The sequence below is a fragment of the Sinocyclocheilus rhinocerous genome, unplaced genomic scaffold (genome assembly GCF_001515625.1).
Source record: "Sinocyclocheilus rhinocerous isolate Xijiao unplaced genomic scaffold, SAMN03320098_v1.1 scaffold1065, whole genome shotgun sequence".
In the NCBI taxonomy this organism is placed as follows: Eukaryota; Metazoa; Chordata; class Actinopteri; order Cypriniformes; family Cyprinidae; genus Sinocyclocheilus; species Sinocyclocheilus rhinocerous.
In genome coordinates, this window is record NW_015628720.1 from 1,393,829 (window position 1) to 1,409,160 (window position 15,332).

General features: G+C 38.2%; 1 protein-coding gene across 1 annotated transcript in view; it reads right to left on the reverse strand.

The window, feature by feature from the left end:
- Positions 1-1,624: 1,624 nt before the first annotated feature.
- Positions 1,625-15,332, reverse strand: part of LOC107738361 (nuclear factor of activated T-cells 5-like) — a 36,919-nt gene continuing 23,211 nt past the window's right edge. The window contains exons 3-12 of the mRNA XM_016550110.1: positions 9,102-9,660; positions 7,691-7,877; positions 6,819-7,009; positions 6,513-6,685; positions 4,832-4,966; positions 4,693-4,748; positions 4,053-4,185; positions 3,701-3,769; positions 3,509-3,603; positions 1,625-3,409 (exon numbers count right to left, since the gene is read on the reverse strand). Coding sequence (XP_016405596.1) covers positions 1,625-3,409; positions 3,509-3,603; positions 3,701-3,769; positions 4,053-4,185; positions 4,693-4,748; positions 4,832-4,966; positions 6,513-6,685; positions 6,819-7,009; positions 7,691-7,877; positions 9,102-9,660 — 3,383 coding nt within the window. The remainder of the gene's footprint in view (positions 3,410-3,508; positions 3,604-3,700; positions 3,770-4,052; positions 4,186-4,692; positions 4,749-4,831; positions 4,967-6,512; positions 6,686-6,818; positions 7,010-7,690; positions 7,878-9,101; positions 9,661-15,332) is intronic.

Here is a 15,332-nt window from a genome sequence, read left to right on the forward strand (position 1 = left end):
TTCTCCATAGAAGAGGATAAAATAGTCTACTAAAAAGTAGGCATAAAAAAATTACCCAAGGTTCTGAGCAAAAAAACGGTCAAAAATTTGACATTGAATACCATAGCAGGCTCAAACGAGCCATTTCTGTGACATTACAGAGAACAGCTCCCTCATAATGTATATATTCATCCTGATGCTAACAACAAGACAATCTGCCAACTAACTTCACATCAGCCTACTATTCTGAGCACACAAACTAGTTTGGCAGCTTTACGTCACGTCTGACGCAAGAACACATTCACAAGCTTTAAATATATAGCCCACGTAATGTTTCTCTACATTCAAAACAAGCTCACTTCATAGCCGAATATACAAACCACCTGAGCCACAAAAATGGCCAATTAGGATCAAAGGTTAAACATGGGCTTTGATTTTGACATGCTGATGGCTATTTATTGGCTATAACATTTGAGAATTGATAAAAACTCTTTCCGCTACATAAGATAAAGGGTTGCTTCTCCAGCATATTCAGCATTTGTATTTAATGTATGCCTTGTCGATAATACTGGTTGGACACTCCCTTCTGATTTGCCAATAAAAACAATCGGCCTTGTTACAGCGTACCAGACACTGGCAAATAAAATAACCCAACCCATCACAAGGACACAGAATGATATAAGCATAAACTATCATTATTTTAGAATCAGTAAAAGAATAAATTTAATAATGACACACTTTTAGAGGTTTTATCATAAAATAATATGTCACACATATGCATGTGTATAGGACACTCAGACATGCAAAACAAAGCAGACACCAACTAAATGAGATGGCAAGAAATGACTTATGTAAACCATAATCAAACATAAATATAAGAAGCGATTTGTTTTTCAGATTACTGATAACTGCTTTTTTTTAAAGCAGGAATGAACATTTCTAATTGGTATAGTATTATACGGATTAGTCTTAAATCGAAGTCCAGAGAGATGAAAGACACTAGAATTATTAATACAGTAAACATGGTTTGAGATAGACATCTTGATGAAATGTCAACGAGTCACACTGAAAACATATATAAAGTACTAGGAGGAAAATGACCAAACACATTTTTCACTTAGATATTTTCTTTCCCCATTTGACTGCATAAGAGTTTTACAAAAGAAAAATAGCTTATAGATACTCAAGTGCACCGAGACAGAAAGGTATTAATGACTGTTTACAAAAAGTGTTGAAAATAAAGATCTCACTGCAGACTAGCATTCTTGATTATGTTAAACAGTTAAAAATAGAAATCACAAAGTTATCCGAAGCTCACTGAGAAAGTGGGGTGTCTACAAATCGTGTTCAGGCATAACTGCAGTCATCATCCCATGTGTCCTGATCTTCTCTTTCTGTCACTGTAAATATAAAAGAGAGACTTGAGGCAGCGTTTCAGTTCCTCAGACTGCCTCTGGGGAATCTCTAGGTTTCCAGGTGCCTCAAATATCCTACTGTGTATGTTGTTCATATCGATATCAGAATTCTATTGTATCAACTGAATATTTAGTGATATAAATTTTGGCCATATTGTCCAGCCCTACGTTAAAATTAGTTACGGCACTGAATTATGAGTCATACAAGCAAGTATGTTCAAGAATATTGACTAACCGTTCTGAATCTCAAAGAGGAACAGGTCTGGCTGCTGATTCTGATTGGGCTGGTTGAGGCTTCCACTCATTGTGGTCTGAAAGAGTTGACAAGGCTGTTGTACTGGAGAGGAAGTGCTAGTCTGAATTCTGGTTACATCACTTTGTGGTGCAAAAAGGGGTTCTTGAGAAGCCATACCCCCTTGCATGCTGGATTGGGCCATGAAGAGGTTTACAGACTGGGAAGGGGCTGTACCAGAACTTGGTGCCAACTGCATTGGTTGCTGGTCTTGGAAGATGGGCTTATTCGAGGACGGGTTGACCACCATAGTAGTTTGATCCTGAAATGTCATGGGTTCAGACGACTCCTGCTGCCTGACTGTAACCATGCCGTCCTGAGAGAAGGGAAGGGAAGTGTTCTGTTGTTCTGGAGAAGCTAGGCTGTTGTTGTTCATTGATCCTATCTGGACTTGGCCACCGAATAGCAGGTTGGAGGTTTGCTCTTGTGTCACTGGAGAACTTAAGGATCCGAGGAGTAGACTAGCCTGCTGCTGCTGACCAGGGGGGAGTTTGCTTGGTGATTGGGAGATGCTCTGGAACATGGAGCCAGGTTGGGCTCGCTGTGGTGATTGTTGCTGCTCCATTGGAGTGCCTTGCTGAATGGGGGACAGTTGGGGTGGAGTCTGAAATACAGATGGTGCCTCGAGAGAAGATGTCTGCATAGAAGTGAGAAAGGCCAGTTGCTGTGGCTGGCCGGCGTTAACAGCAAGTTGACCTGGTATGGCATTTTGGGAAAGAAACATATTGGTCGCAGAGGGCTGAGCTTCCGCTGACACGTTGGACCCACCGAGAACCGTGAGACTGCTTTGGAAAAGCGAAGCTTGGACCTGATCCTGATTGGGTGAGGTCTTCTGTGTGTGGAAAAGAGCCTCCTGAGGGCTTTGGGTTTCGGTCATGGCTGTAGGGTTGTGAAACAGAGAAGGCGAGGAATGACTGGGCTGCTGCTGAAGAAAGTCAGTTGCTTGTTGAAACAAGGATGCTTGTTGCTGCTGCTGCTGCTGCTGCTGTTGTTGTGATGGGGTTTGCTGGAAGAGAGAGCTTCCATTCTGAACCATACCTTGGGAGGAGCTCTGCTGCTCTGAACTACAATGGATTTGAACCTGGGGCTGAAAGAGCTGATGTTGAAGGTTCTCCAAAGCTTGCTGCTGCTGGTGTTGCTGCTGCTGCAACTGGATTTGCTGCTCTTGTTGCTGGATGTGCTGCTGCTGTTGCTGGATTTGCTGTTGCTGCTGCTGGATTTGCTGCTGCTGTTGTTGGATTTGCTGCTGCTGCTGTTGAAGTTGATGGTGTCTTTGTTTTGACAGTGAATTCTCACTCTGGAGATGGATGTTGCAGAATCCCTTCGCTTGCAGCTGCCTTACGGCCTGCTCCAGTTGTGCGACCTCATCTGGAGGTAGAAGTGAGAGCTGCTGCTGCGAGTTGTCATCAATCTGGGAGAGCCCCACCACTGAACCGCCACTGTTGCCTGTCCTCTCCTGTCCAAGACTCTCTCTGTGTTCCAAGAGGAATGGCTGAACTCCTTGCTGGAGGAGAGATTTATTAGGCACATGAAAAGAGCCACTGGGTGCAAGACTCTGTTCCTGGATGGTGCTGAATGGTTCTTTGCTGGAAAAGACAGAGCTCTGAGATTGATCCTGTTCTCTTGTTTGGTGTGCCAGCGGATTGGAAAATTTGCAGTTATTGGTGGAGATCTCTGCACTCATCTCTAAGGCTTGCTGGGCTGAACTGATGACTTCAGAGGTCTGTTGGGTTGCAAACAAGATAACAAAGGCATTTATCAAAATATACGGAAATAGGGACTGATTTATTGTGGTGGTTTCTGTCTCATGATTTATACAAACCTTGAAGGCCGAGGGGTTACTGGAGACCTCCATTGGAGTGACCTCTTCTCGTTTAACAAGAGGCAAAACTGGCGTCATCAAGGCAGTATCTATTACTATATGAAACAAAAGACGGGGCCAGTGACACTTACATAACCATGTCTGTCATTCAGCAATATTACGTAATGCTAATAGACACAGATGTTTGCTCACCTTTCATTTGTTCAAAACAACAAGGTGTCACTGGAGGCAAGACTTCCTTTTTCACAGAAGAATCGACAACTGTAAAAAAAGCATGTTTCTAGATCAGTGATTTTTATGAATGGTTCCCAATCCTGTTCCTTGAGGCACACCCACAGTATACATTTTCAAACTCTACCAAAAGAAACACACCCGATTCAACTCTTCATTAGTAGAGACTCCAAGTTCTGATATGGATGGGTTAGATAAGGGAGACACCCAAAATGTGTACTGTTGGTGTGCCTCCAGGAACGGGGTTGGGAAGCACTTTTTTAGCAAACCTGTTGTGATTAAGAGTCATGTTTACAATGGAGATTGCACTGACCTGGCTCTGGAGTGTATGTAAATGGTTGAACATCATGGGAACGTCCAGCATTCGTAACAACATGGATACCAACAGATACAGGAGATGTGATAGCTGGATTTTGATATGGAGGGACTTTGACAATAAGGTGATTCTAAAAGGTGAAAAAGTCAAAGATTGAAAAAAAAATGCACAGTTTATTTATTTATTTACTTATTGCAGTTGAATCTGACTATTTTGCTCATAACATCATTAATGAGCAACAATTACTGGTGTCTGGTATATACACAATTTAATGGTTTGTGTACTTTATGTGACTTCAAAGAAGATTATCAGACAATTTGATATGATTCACTCAAATCACCTGCAAATCAAATGGGATGTCAGACCATGCATTTTGTTGCAAAACACTGACAATTACAAAGATCACTGCAGTGTCATTGCAAAAGCAGATATATTCAAAACACTTAATCAAAAAGAACTAAAACCATATTGTTTACTGTTTGTTTATGTAGGTCATTAATCTGCCGCTCTTTCCATATTCATGTCAGGCAACAATTGGGGACACCAAAGTCTGTGACGTGCAAAGTTGCCTCTATTTTTGCAGTGCTTGATCAGCCCACACAGTCAAATAATAGACGCAGCAGATGCTATAGCTTACCTGATGGAAAAACTCCATGTCAATGTCAGCCTCTGCCTTCCAGGATTTATCGTCTGCTGCAGTCAAAGAGGCAGAGGTTAAACAGTGCAGGGAAATCTGCACAGAACAGGGCATGACACTTTTTAACATGTAGAGATACCTGAAGCATTCTCCTGAAATATGACCTTGGTTCCTTTGAGAAAGTTTTTTCCAATAATAAAGACTTCACTCCCCCCTTTAACCGAACAGCTGTGCAAGCTCTTCTTGAGAATCTCAGGTACTCCTGCAGGCTGGGCTATAAAAACAGAACCAATCGGAGAAAGAGAGAAAGCGACCATTAGGATACACAGCCAGGTAACAACGTTTCTGTGCAGCAGACTATGACTAAATACTTAGTTTCCGCACATCTGACATTATGTGCAGGTCAACAAAGCCATATAGCCAAATCAGCTAGTGAAAAACCTGGTTGTTTTTGCTTTGTATCCATACATGGAAACCATGAAGGAACATAGGTATTATGCTGGTAATGCATGGTAAGTAGGCAAGCTTCACATTTTTGCTATTTAATGGTGTGGTACAATTGCTTCATTTATTATAAGTGAATTAGTATAAACTTGTCAATCGATTAAAAATCTGAATCAAAAATGAATTACATGATAATCAAATTAATTGCAATTAATCGTGAACATACACATAGTTGTATTGTGTCTGCATTATTTACTTTAGTGTTAACTGTTCTTCAGCATTTTACACCAAGAGTTTCACATCTTTAAGACTAATGAATCCTCTGCAGCGAATGGGTGCCGTCAGAATGAGTGTCCAAAAAGCTGACAAAGACATAACAATAATCCACGGTACTCCAATTCATCATTTAACGTCTTGTTACGTGAAAAGCTGCATGTTTGTATGAAGCAAATTAATCATTATGACATTTTTTTTATTTATTTAAACCATCATTTTGGGCCAAAATATCCATAATAACCCCTCATCCAGTGAAAACATCCAACCCCCACCAAAATCCGCCAACATATTGGTTTAGAACAGTTTTCACTTGTAAACAGTGCTTGATCTGTGCATATTTCTCTCCTGATTCAGATGAAACGACTTATATTATGACAATATTATGGTTAGAGGACTCATACTTTAGCCGCAAACAACAGTTTGAAGCTAAAAATGTGTTGATTTGTTTCTTACAAACACGCAGCTTTTCACTTCACAAGACATTAACTGATGGACTGCAGTGGTGTGGATTACTTGTGGATTATTGTGATGTTTTTATCAGCTGTTTGGACTCTCATTCTGACGGCACCCATTCACTGCAGAGGATCCATTGCTCAGCAAGTGATGTAATGCTACATTTCTCCAAATCTGTTCAGATGAAGAAACAAACTCATCAACATCTAGGCTTGGATGGCCTGAGAGGATGAGTTAATTTTCAACAAAAGTTCATTTTCGGATGAACTATTCCTTTAGAATCCTAATGCAAATGTGTTTTCTGTCCTTAGTAACACAATCAAAATCATTTCCTGTGATAATCAGCAGAATGCTACAGATGGTGTCAGCAGAACTTAAATTACAATCAACCTGAAATACTCCTCTACTTGCTGGTGACACTGAAATTCAATTTCAAAACGAAGTAGTGCAATTCACCACAAACCTAGTAGCTCTCTTCAGTAGGCACCTGATGCTCTGCCTTGGATTCATTCTTTTTTTTGGCTCTATGGCCTTAATAATATAAACATTCATTAAACCCCCTTCTAATCCCTACCTCTCCTATGTGATGAGAGCACCAGCTGGGCTCGCCAGCAGGGAGATGCTATGAATAACCCAAAGCCACTCACTGCACAGTATGGGAGACGAAGAGGTCTGTAACGTGAGCACAGAGCCATCCGGTCGTGGGATGTTGACTCGAAACACCAGTCTGGCACGGGTGCTCTTCTTCTTAGATCCAGCCACCCCAATACGGGCCTCCACATCGGCATTCCTGAGCTTTAGGATCCCCACGCAGTCAACACTGTACAGACACCCGAACGTCAGCTGGTCATTGTCAATATCAATACTTCCAACCACATTTGGTCACTACAGCCTCTGAATGCAAAGCTCGAAAGTCTGACGCAATTCTACGAAGCTGACATGTCTTTACATACGCCAGAGTCATATTGCTGCTGGGATCCAGAGGCACTTCGATGACAGTGGTGCCTTCGATGTCCACTTCCCTACAGGCGGTTGTGTTACGGCCTGTAACTCTGCAAGCCTGGTAGAAGCCATGGGGCTTTACACGTCCAGCATCATTGCCCACAAAAATCTGCAGGACCACTGACTCCTTCACACCCTCGAGCTGCGAGGATCAAGAAACTTGCGGTTAACAGAGTAACATGCATCCTTTTATCAACAGTGAAAAGTAAGAACCATAAGACTTGGCACTCAGTTTTTTCCTCCACATTGTAAGGATCCACATAAAGAAATCCCTAGTGAAAAATAAATATACTAAAATGTATTTGAAATACATTTATTTCATTCGGAGTATACTACAAATACATCTACATGACATTATGCACTTAATAAAAATACCCTGCAATTATACTTTTGGTATCCTAAATGGGTATACTTAAAGTCTGCTAAGTTTGAACAGCTAATATTGTACTTTAATGCACTTTAATGTACTGAAGTATATTTTATTGTGCTAAGTGGAACTATTGCAAGTATACTTTAGGTGCACTTTAAATCTCTTGCTTATTCAAAGATCATACAATCCTCATCAATAGTGACATTAAAACACATTTTAGGTTTAATATTAAGAAACGTGCATTGTGCACAAGTAGTACTCAAAATAGCATTTTATTATAATTTTTATATCAGTAAGTCTCGAGTGATATGTTAGTAAATATGTTAATAGATTTGAACTATACTTGTATTTAAAATACATTTATTTCATACTATTACTTTTTTACTAGGGATGAATAGTACCCTTCTTACCTGCTCTAGGTTATTCTGGTTTAAATAACTGTGTGTTACCCACCTTGATAGTAGGGAAACCCTGCTGTGTTCGGTCTTTCACAGACCCACGGCTGCCTTCAGTCAGGTAACGCGCTCTATGCTGAGTCTCAGGCTGCACCACAATCTTCAGTTCTTTCCCTTCACTTTTCTGAGGATACTGACAAGACAGTATCCCACCTTTAAGGCCAGAAGCTTGTGGTCCATCAGAGCTATGAAACAAAGATGGTGAACATCAGTTACAAGCTACTTTAATGGCGGTTTATGGACCTTTAATTTTTCCAGAAATAAAATTTCTGTCACCATTAACTCTTCAAATAACTGTTTGACTTGAGGCTGGAAAATACTACATAATTTTTGCCCAAATTAGTTACCAAAAGTCAGAGCCAGATTGCAGATTTTCAGCCATCGGAGTTGAGAGATTTTTACAGAAAATTCCAGTTAATCCAGTCGAAGGAGCTCAAACATATGATATTTTGAGCCAAATTGTATTTATTTATTTATTTGTTTGTCATGTGCCTCCTAGCAATGTTTCTGCATGAGTTCGTAGCGCTTTGGAACAACTTGAATGTCTGCTAGTGTGTGATCCTCAATAGTGTAGAATTTAGTGCACGATGCCCAGTTTTTGTAACTATTTACAAAGTCACCAAAGGTGTACAATACCCAGTGTTTTAAAATCTATTCAGATTTTAAAAGCCATGTCATATAATCCCGTTTGTACTTTATATCTCGGAACATAAAGGCAAAACTTCCCTGATACCGCATGTACATCTCAGAGACGTCTATTTGATGTGTGAACACACTTGCACGAACCCAGATAACAGGGAACATATTGGTTTCATATTCATAGAAATATGAAGAAATATGAAATAGAAATAACATTTTCATAACTTAATGGGAGCGTTAGCAAAGTTATGAACAAACATTCTTTCAGTACGTTAATAGAATGTTCATTCAAAGTGATCTGGTTTTTAATAACGTTCTCAAAACGTTCATCATTTAAACATCGTTTTTGGAACGTTTTTCTGAATCATTTTATTTGGCCATTCTGTCCCACTTTATATTAAGCTTAAGGTGTAAGGGATGGGTCAACAGTGTAATTATACATGTAATTACAGAAATTAATTACAGATGTAATTACATGTAGGTATTTTTTAAAATATAAGTACAATGTAAAAACGTGTGTACAAAATAAGTGCATTGTATCAAATGACTAATATAAATGTACTTAGTACATAGTAGTTAAGGCCACTTTCTTTTAACATTTTTAAATGTTACTACTTTGTTTCAGATGGTTCTGAGAACATTCAAATTCCTAACATTCCTATAATTCTTGCAAAATTATAAAACGGAACATTCCCTTAATGTTGTCTCTAATGTTCAGTTTTTATGAATGCCATAAGGCCCAAAGTGTACTGTGATACTAAATGACTCACCTTGCTTTGGAACAGGTCTTGCTGTCTGGGCCAAGTTGCGAGAGCACAAAGTGTGGACCTTTGGCACTATCTGCATCAAAGACATCCATGCTGGCCTCTTCAGCAGGGACCGGCTTTGGCCCGGGCTTCTGTCGCGGGGTGCACTTGCGGGCCTTGCGGGGCACTTCAGTGTTGTCATTGTAGGAGCTGGAGCTCACAATGCTGAAGTTGGACACCGAGTTTTCCATCCAGATGCTGTTACTCTGCTCCGAGTCGAGAAGCAGCTCATCCTGGCAGGACATGTTGCTCTCATCGAACAGGTCCTCGGGTGGAGGCGAGATGTTGAGGACAGGCCGTTTGGAGGGTGTCATCTGGTGTTGCTGCTGGGTCTGCTGGCCACCTTTTTCTCGACCGGAAAGCTTGTTTTCTGCAGCCAGAACCTCTGCTTTTCTTCGACTGCTAACATCTCCCTGGGTGCTGCTTTCATGCACGGCGAGCCGCTCTGAAGCTGAGGTGGAAGAGGTGGGAAAAGCCCTGCGAGGACTTCCCATGCTCATAGCAGAAGAGGCGGACGATGCATCTGCAGTGTGTACAATCAGAATCAGTGAATAAAGGCATAGACAAGGTATCATCATGAGCCAACAGTCCCAGTCAAGTCAAGACATTTCTCATGATTGCTTTTTATCTTTTCTTTCCAATAGTTGCTGTTTTTAATCTTTGACAGAGCATTATCTATCATTAGGGTAAATGACAAAAAGCAGTTGAAATGCTGTGGAAATGAATCAACAAACAACGGGAGCAAAATGATCATGCTGAATAACATCTGTGAAAAAAGAAAAACAAGCATTTCATGTAGAGTTACTGCATGACATCACTCTCCAAGACATTACACACAGCCATAATATCCTCTCATGTCTTGGGTTTTATTTAAGCATACATTGGAAATCTACAGTAAATGAGCTCTTGCATATGACCCTCAAAAACTGTCTACATGGCATATGCGTCAATATTTATTCCAGTTGAGGGTCTACATCTCTCATCCAGATGTGTCAAATGATGCAAGCAAATTCTTATACAAATTTGCACAAATTTTGATGGGAGTGAGCATAGCCACAGAAACAACATAAACCAGTGTCTGACCTATGAAGCAGAAAACTGCAGAGCATTTTGTATGCAGACACTCCCTGCTTCAGAGAGAAATTCCTGAAAATGAAAATGAGACAACCAATGAGTAATAAAAGCTGACCATTAAAATATATTAAAATGAAGAAGGCTTTGTTCAATTCTATTTGCTTTTAGTGCATCTAATGGCCTTCTGTATTAATTTGCCTTGAAAATTACCACAACATCCACACCTCATTTAAACAAATGGATGAGGTAAAGCATTCACATACAGTAGTTTTAAAGAAGGTACATGAATCCTGTCTGTGCTATAAGACCTATTCAATCATTTTGTTTGTTTCGCATAAATGTGCATATTAGAGAATAAAAAGAAATTGAAAAACAACTTATTAAAAGGATAGTTCTCCCAAAAAAATCATAATTGTACTCATTGAGCTGTTAAATCAAAGTCCTCCGAAGAAACATGATCGCTTTATATAATGAACAGATATCATTTAGAATTCCATAAACAATTTAATGCTTTTTTTCATTTTAAGCAAGCACGTTTAGCTTCTATTTACCATATTTTATGAGCTTTTTGCACATGCACATGATAAATGTTTATATGTAAATAAAAGCCTAACTTAAAACTCTCTTTTGAAGACTTTGTAGATTAAACCGCTTGACTCATATGGATTACAAAATGATGGGCAAAAATGAGAGAATTTTAAAAGTATCCTCATTTGTGTTTCAAACATGATGTTGTTGAATATCCACTTTTCATTTGTAGGTGAACTAACTCTTTAAACCTTATAACAGTGACAATATTTCTTTAACATTCATCTGTTGTACTGCAAGATGGTGAAATGGATGAAATGAAAGTGCTTTGAGGCCAAGCACCAAAAGGATCTGATTGCAAAACTGGGATGGTTCATGAGTTGCATCATGGGTGGTACCAACCAACATTTCAGTAATCTAGTTCTTCAACCACCAAACCACACAGCCAAACTCTGACAGCTGCCAAGACTTAACAAGACGAGAGCATCACAGAAACAGCCAGATGGCTTGAATACAAAAATAAAAAAAGATAGCTTTTGTTTATCATATCTACCTGTGAAGCTTGGCTCCTTTGTTTGAAAAAAAGCCTATGAACCAATACAATATGAATTATGTAATTTGAATGAGATATTGAGTCCACTGAATGACAATAACAATGGGGTGAGCTTGACACCCCTCCTTATAAAACAAACTCAAATTCTGTATGTTGCTATCTCAGAATGTGCTCTTTAAAAAACCTCATGATTTCCTTTTCATTAATGTGAAGCTTTAAAACAGTATACTATAAAGCACTATATAATGTGACCTCACCATTTACCATGAAACCATGATGGCTCATATGCAAATCATAAGGATGCAGCCACAATAGTTCAGTTTCTACACTACACAGCTGGTCTAAAAACAAGACCTGTAAACAGAATTGATTCAGATAACAACAACGATTCTAAAGCAACAGTAACAAAACCTTGTTAACACCAAGTGAAACAACACTCACACATTAATCAGAGAGAATGATTTGCATCCACCTTCAGCATTTATCCCAAAACATGAAACTGATAAGCTTTATTTATACTTTCCTTGCTATTTATGCCTTATCCTCATCCTTTATTAGATTTGTTGTTGTGTCTCACAACATAAACAGTTTAAATTAATTAGTTTAATGGGATGGATCAAACTGCTGCATAAATGTGGCATGGTAAACATGAGGACACCTGCATGCACAGGAAGTATGGTCAAGCCATACATAATTAAATCAGGAAGAAATCTTTCCATGTGCGAAATACTGTCTGACGTGACAATAATAGTAACCACAAACCACTGTCTATTCAATATTTTGAAATCGTCCTTCCTGAACCAAATCAACTGTGGGTGTGACATGTATGAGTTTCAACCATTTGATTTGGAGTCAAAGGCATAAAATGCATTTTTCAGATCTTTATATTATATGTCTGGAGGTTAGCATATGAGTCATATGCATCAAAAAAATTCTAATATTTGTAAAACTGATTATTTTCCCATCCTTATTTTCATTCTCTGTCACATCAAGACGAGGGAGAAACGTATTGCCAGTTTGACATCTGATACAGTGACATTTGAGTCATCTGCTCCTATGTTTGTGCAGAATTGTTGATTAATTGAAATTATTAATTATTAATTGAAACCCTGGACTACAAAGCCAGAGTTTTTCATTATGCATCATGTTGCAACCTCTTGGCAGGCGTGCAACAATACAGACGCTGAAACACACAGCGTCTGTCTCTTCTGCCGATTTAAGGTGGCTAAAAGTGGCTGCAAATCAACTTTCTATGTACAGTGGGTCTGAAGTCCAGTGTAACATCAACTTTGATAGGAATCTGAGAATGTTAACATGGAAAAATGCAGGTTAGACAAACTTAACAGTCAAAAGATTCATATTCATTAGATGATAAACCAGAGTTAGATAACAGATAGTATATTCAATTTTGGACAATCTGTGTCAGAGCTACAAGACCCCCTCTGATTCATTAGTCTGGCCTGCACTGTACTCTTTACTCGGCAAATGGCCAACTTAACACAGCAACCTGAGTGCGTTGTGTTATATTGAGCCCTCAGAGCTTTCACTATTGATAGAAACTGTTACACAAGCCAACAGGGGTCCCCCGAGGAGCCAAACTAAAATGCAATCTGAATTCACCAATGGAGGACAGACACACATTCCTGCAGTGAGAGAATTACACTTTTATTGATTTAGGCAGCAGAATTCTTGCAGTTGATTCCATCTCAGAAGAAAAATAAACATTTAAATTCAATTAGACGGGGAAAAAAGTTTAAAAATAATAGTAACAGAATCATGACTTGGGTCAAGAAAGTCATCCTGACTCAAGAGAGATTAGAGAGACCCATGGTCACATCAGAGGGTCCCACGACAGACTGAGAGATTAGTTTGAGTTTAGGAGGCAGGCTGGGGGTAGAACACCGAGAGGGGCAAAACCAACTAATCTGCATAGAGCAGCATATAGTTTTTATGTACCCTACTGGTCATAGGTTTGGCATAATTAAGATTTATTACTGTTTTTGAAAGAAGTCTCTTATGCTGACCAAGGCTGCATTTATTTGATCAACAATACAGTAAAATCTGTAATATTTTGAAATATTATTACAATTTAAAAGAACTTTCAGCATCATTACTCCAGTCTTCAGTGTCACATGATCCTTCTGAAATCATTCTAATATGCTGATTTGCTGCTCAAGAAACATTCCTTATTATTATCAATGTTGAAAACAGTTTTTGTTATACAACTGTATTATAACTGTAATACACTACCATTCCAAAGTCTGGGGAAAGTAAGATTTAAAAAGAAAGAAAGAAAGGACTTTTATTCTACAAGGGAAAATTAATATTATTAATACTACTTTTTTACTGTATTTTTGATACTTTTGAAAAGGCTTCTTATCAAAAACATGAAAAATCTTAATTATTCCAAACGTTTGACCATTAGTGTATATTCCAGTTAATTTATATGTTGAGCCTCAAAATATCAATTTCGATGAACAGATAAACATCTAGAATGTTTCGTTAAAACACATGGGCAAACTAAATTAAAAACCTTACTTTACATTATAATTAAAAATTATTTACTGGCCCATTATTTTTCACAGGTTGTATGAAAACCACATGAAAAGTTATCTTGAGAAAGGAACAATACCTTGCATGTATGTTTTGCTATTATTCAGTGTAAAAGAGAAGACAATAAAGGTAATAAAAGGCTAGGGTTAGCGACAAGACGATGTTACAGTTGAACCCAAAATATTAACACTCAACAGCGGGAAGACAATGAATGTGGCAAAAGAGTCGTCCCTCACAAAACAAAATAAAACAAAAAAGTAGATACAGAACAATATAAAACAAAACACAACACATCAAAACACAAAAGAACAAAACAAAACAATAAACAATAAACACAAAGAAATAAATAAACAAACCAACCAAAAACAAAACAATGAACAAAACAAAAACACAAAACTATAAGCAAACAAAGAAAAACAAATGCCAAGCAACAGGTCAAACAAATGGAAAATACCAGAGCACTTGTTTAATTGCTAAGAACACATTCACAAATAAAATTATACACAAATAAAATATGAATTAAACTAGAAGAGAAAATAGCCAGAATAAGCAAGTCCAATTTGCCGTGAAACCTAAAATCCCACAATGAAATTCATTTAAGCTGGAAAATACGTCACCTTCCTTCAGCTGCAGCCAGCATGTCCTGCCTCGTCAGAGGGACGCATTTGGCTGCAGTTAGGTACAGATGTCCAAAGGCAACAGACTTCTGGCTTACAGAAACTCACCCTAAACCTGGGCACTTTGATAAAGGAGCAGAGTAAAAGAAACTAAAGTGAATTGCATTTTGAATGTACAAATAGGAACTCAAAATAAAAGTTCTGAGGTGTGTTTTCACTGTGGACAGATTCTTTCCTCAGTGTTCAATGCAAGTCAGGAGAAATTGTAATGATTGCCAATTATACATGCATTATACATGAATATGTTTTGTATATAGAATTTCTGAGAATACATTTTGTATATGTTAATGCAAATTGGAATTTTATACCCCCAAAAATCAAAAATTCCTACTGTAAATTTTATACCAAACAGATTTTATACTAAACAGATTAATTTATTTATTTTAATGTCTGTATGTATGTGTGTTTGTTTGTTTAAATTAATTTCAGGGTTTTTTGTTTGTTTGTTTGTTTTGTTTTTGCTTTTTCTGAGCAAAATTGGAAATTTGGGACTTAAAGAGGCACTGAACCAATTATGTTCATTCACAAAGCTAGAACAATGCCGGAGGGCCAAATGGAATTTCATAAAGTAAGACTTGCAAAATTATTTTTATGTGTTTATTATTATTTTTATTATTATTATTATTAAAGGGGTCATATGATGCGATTTCAATTTTTCCTTTCTCTTTGGAGTGTTACAAGCTCTTGGTGCATAAAGAAGATCTGTAACGTTGCAAAGACTAAAGTCTCAAATCCAAAGAGATATTCTTTATGAAAGTTAAGAGTCAACCACGCCTACCTAAAACGGCTCGTTCTAACACACCCCACATA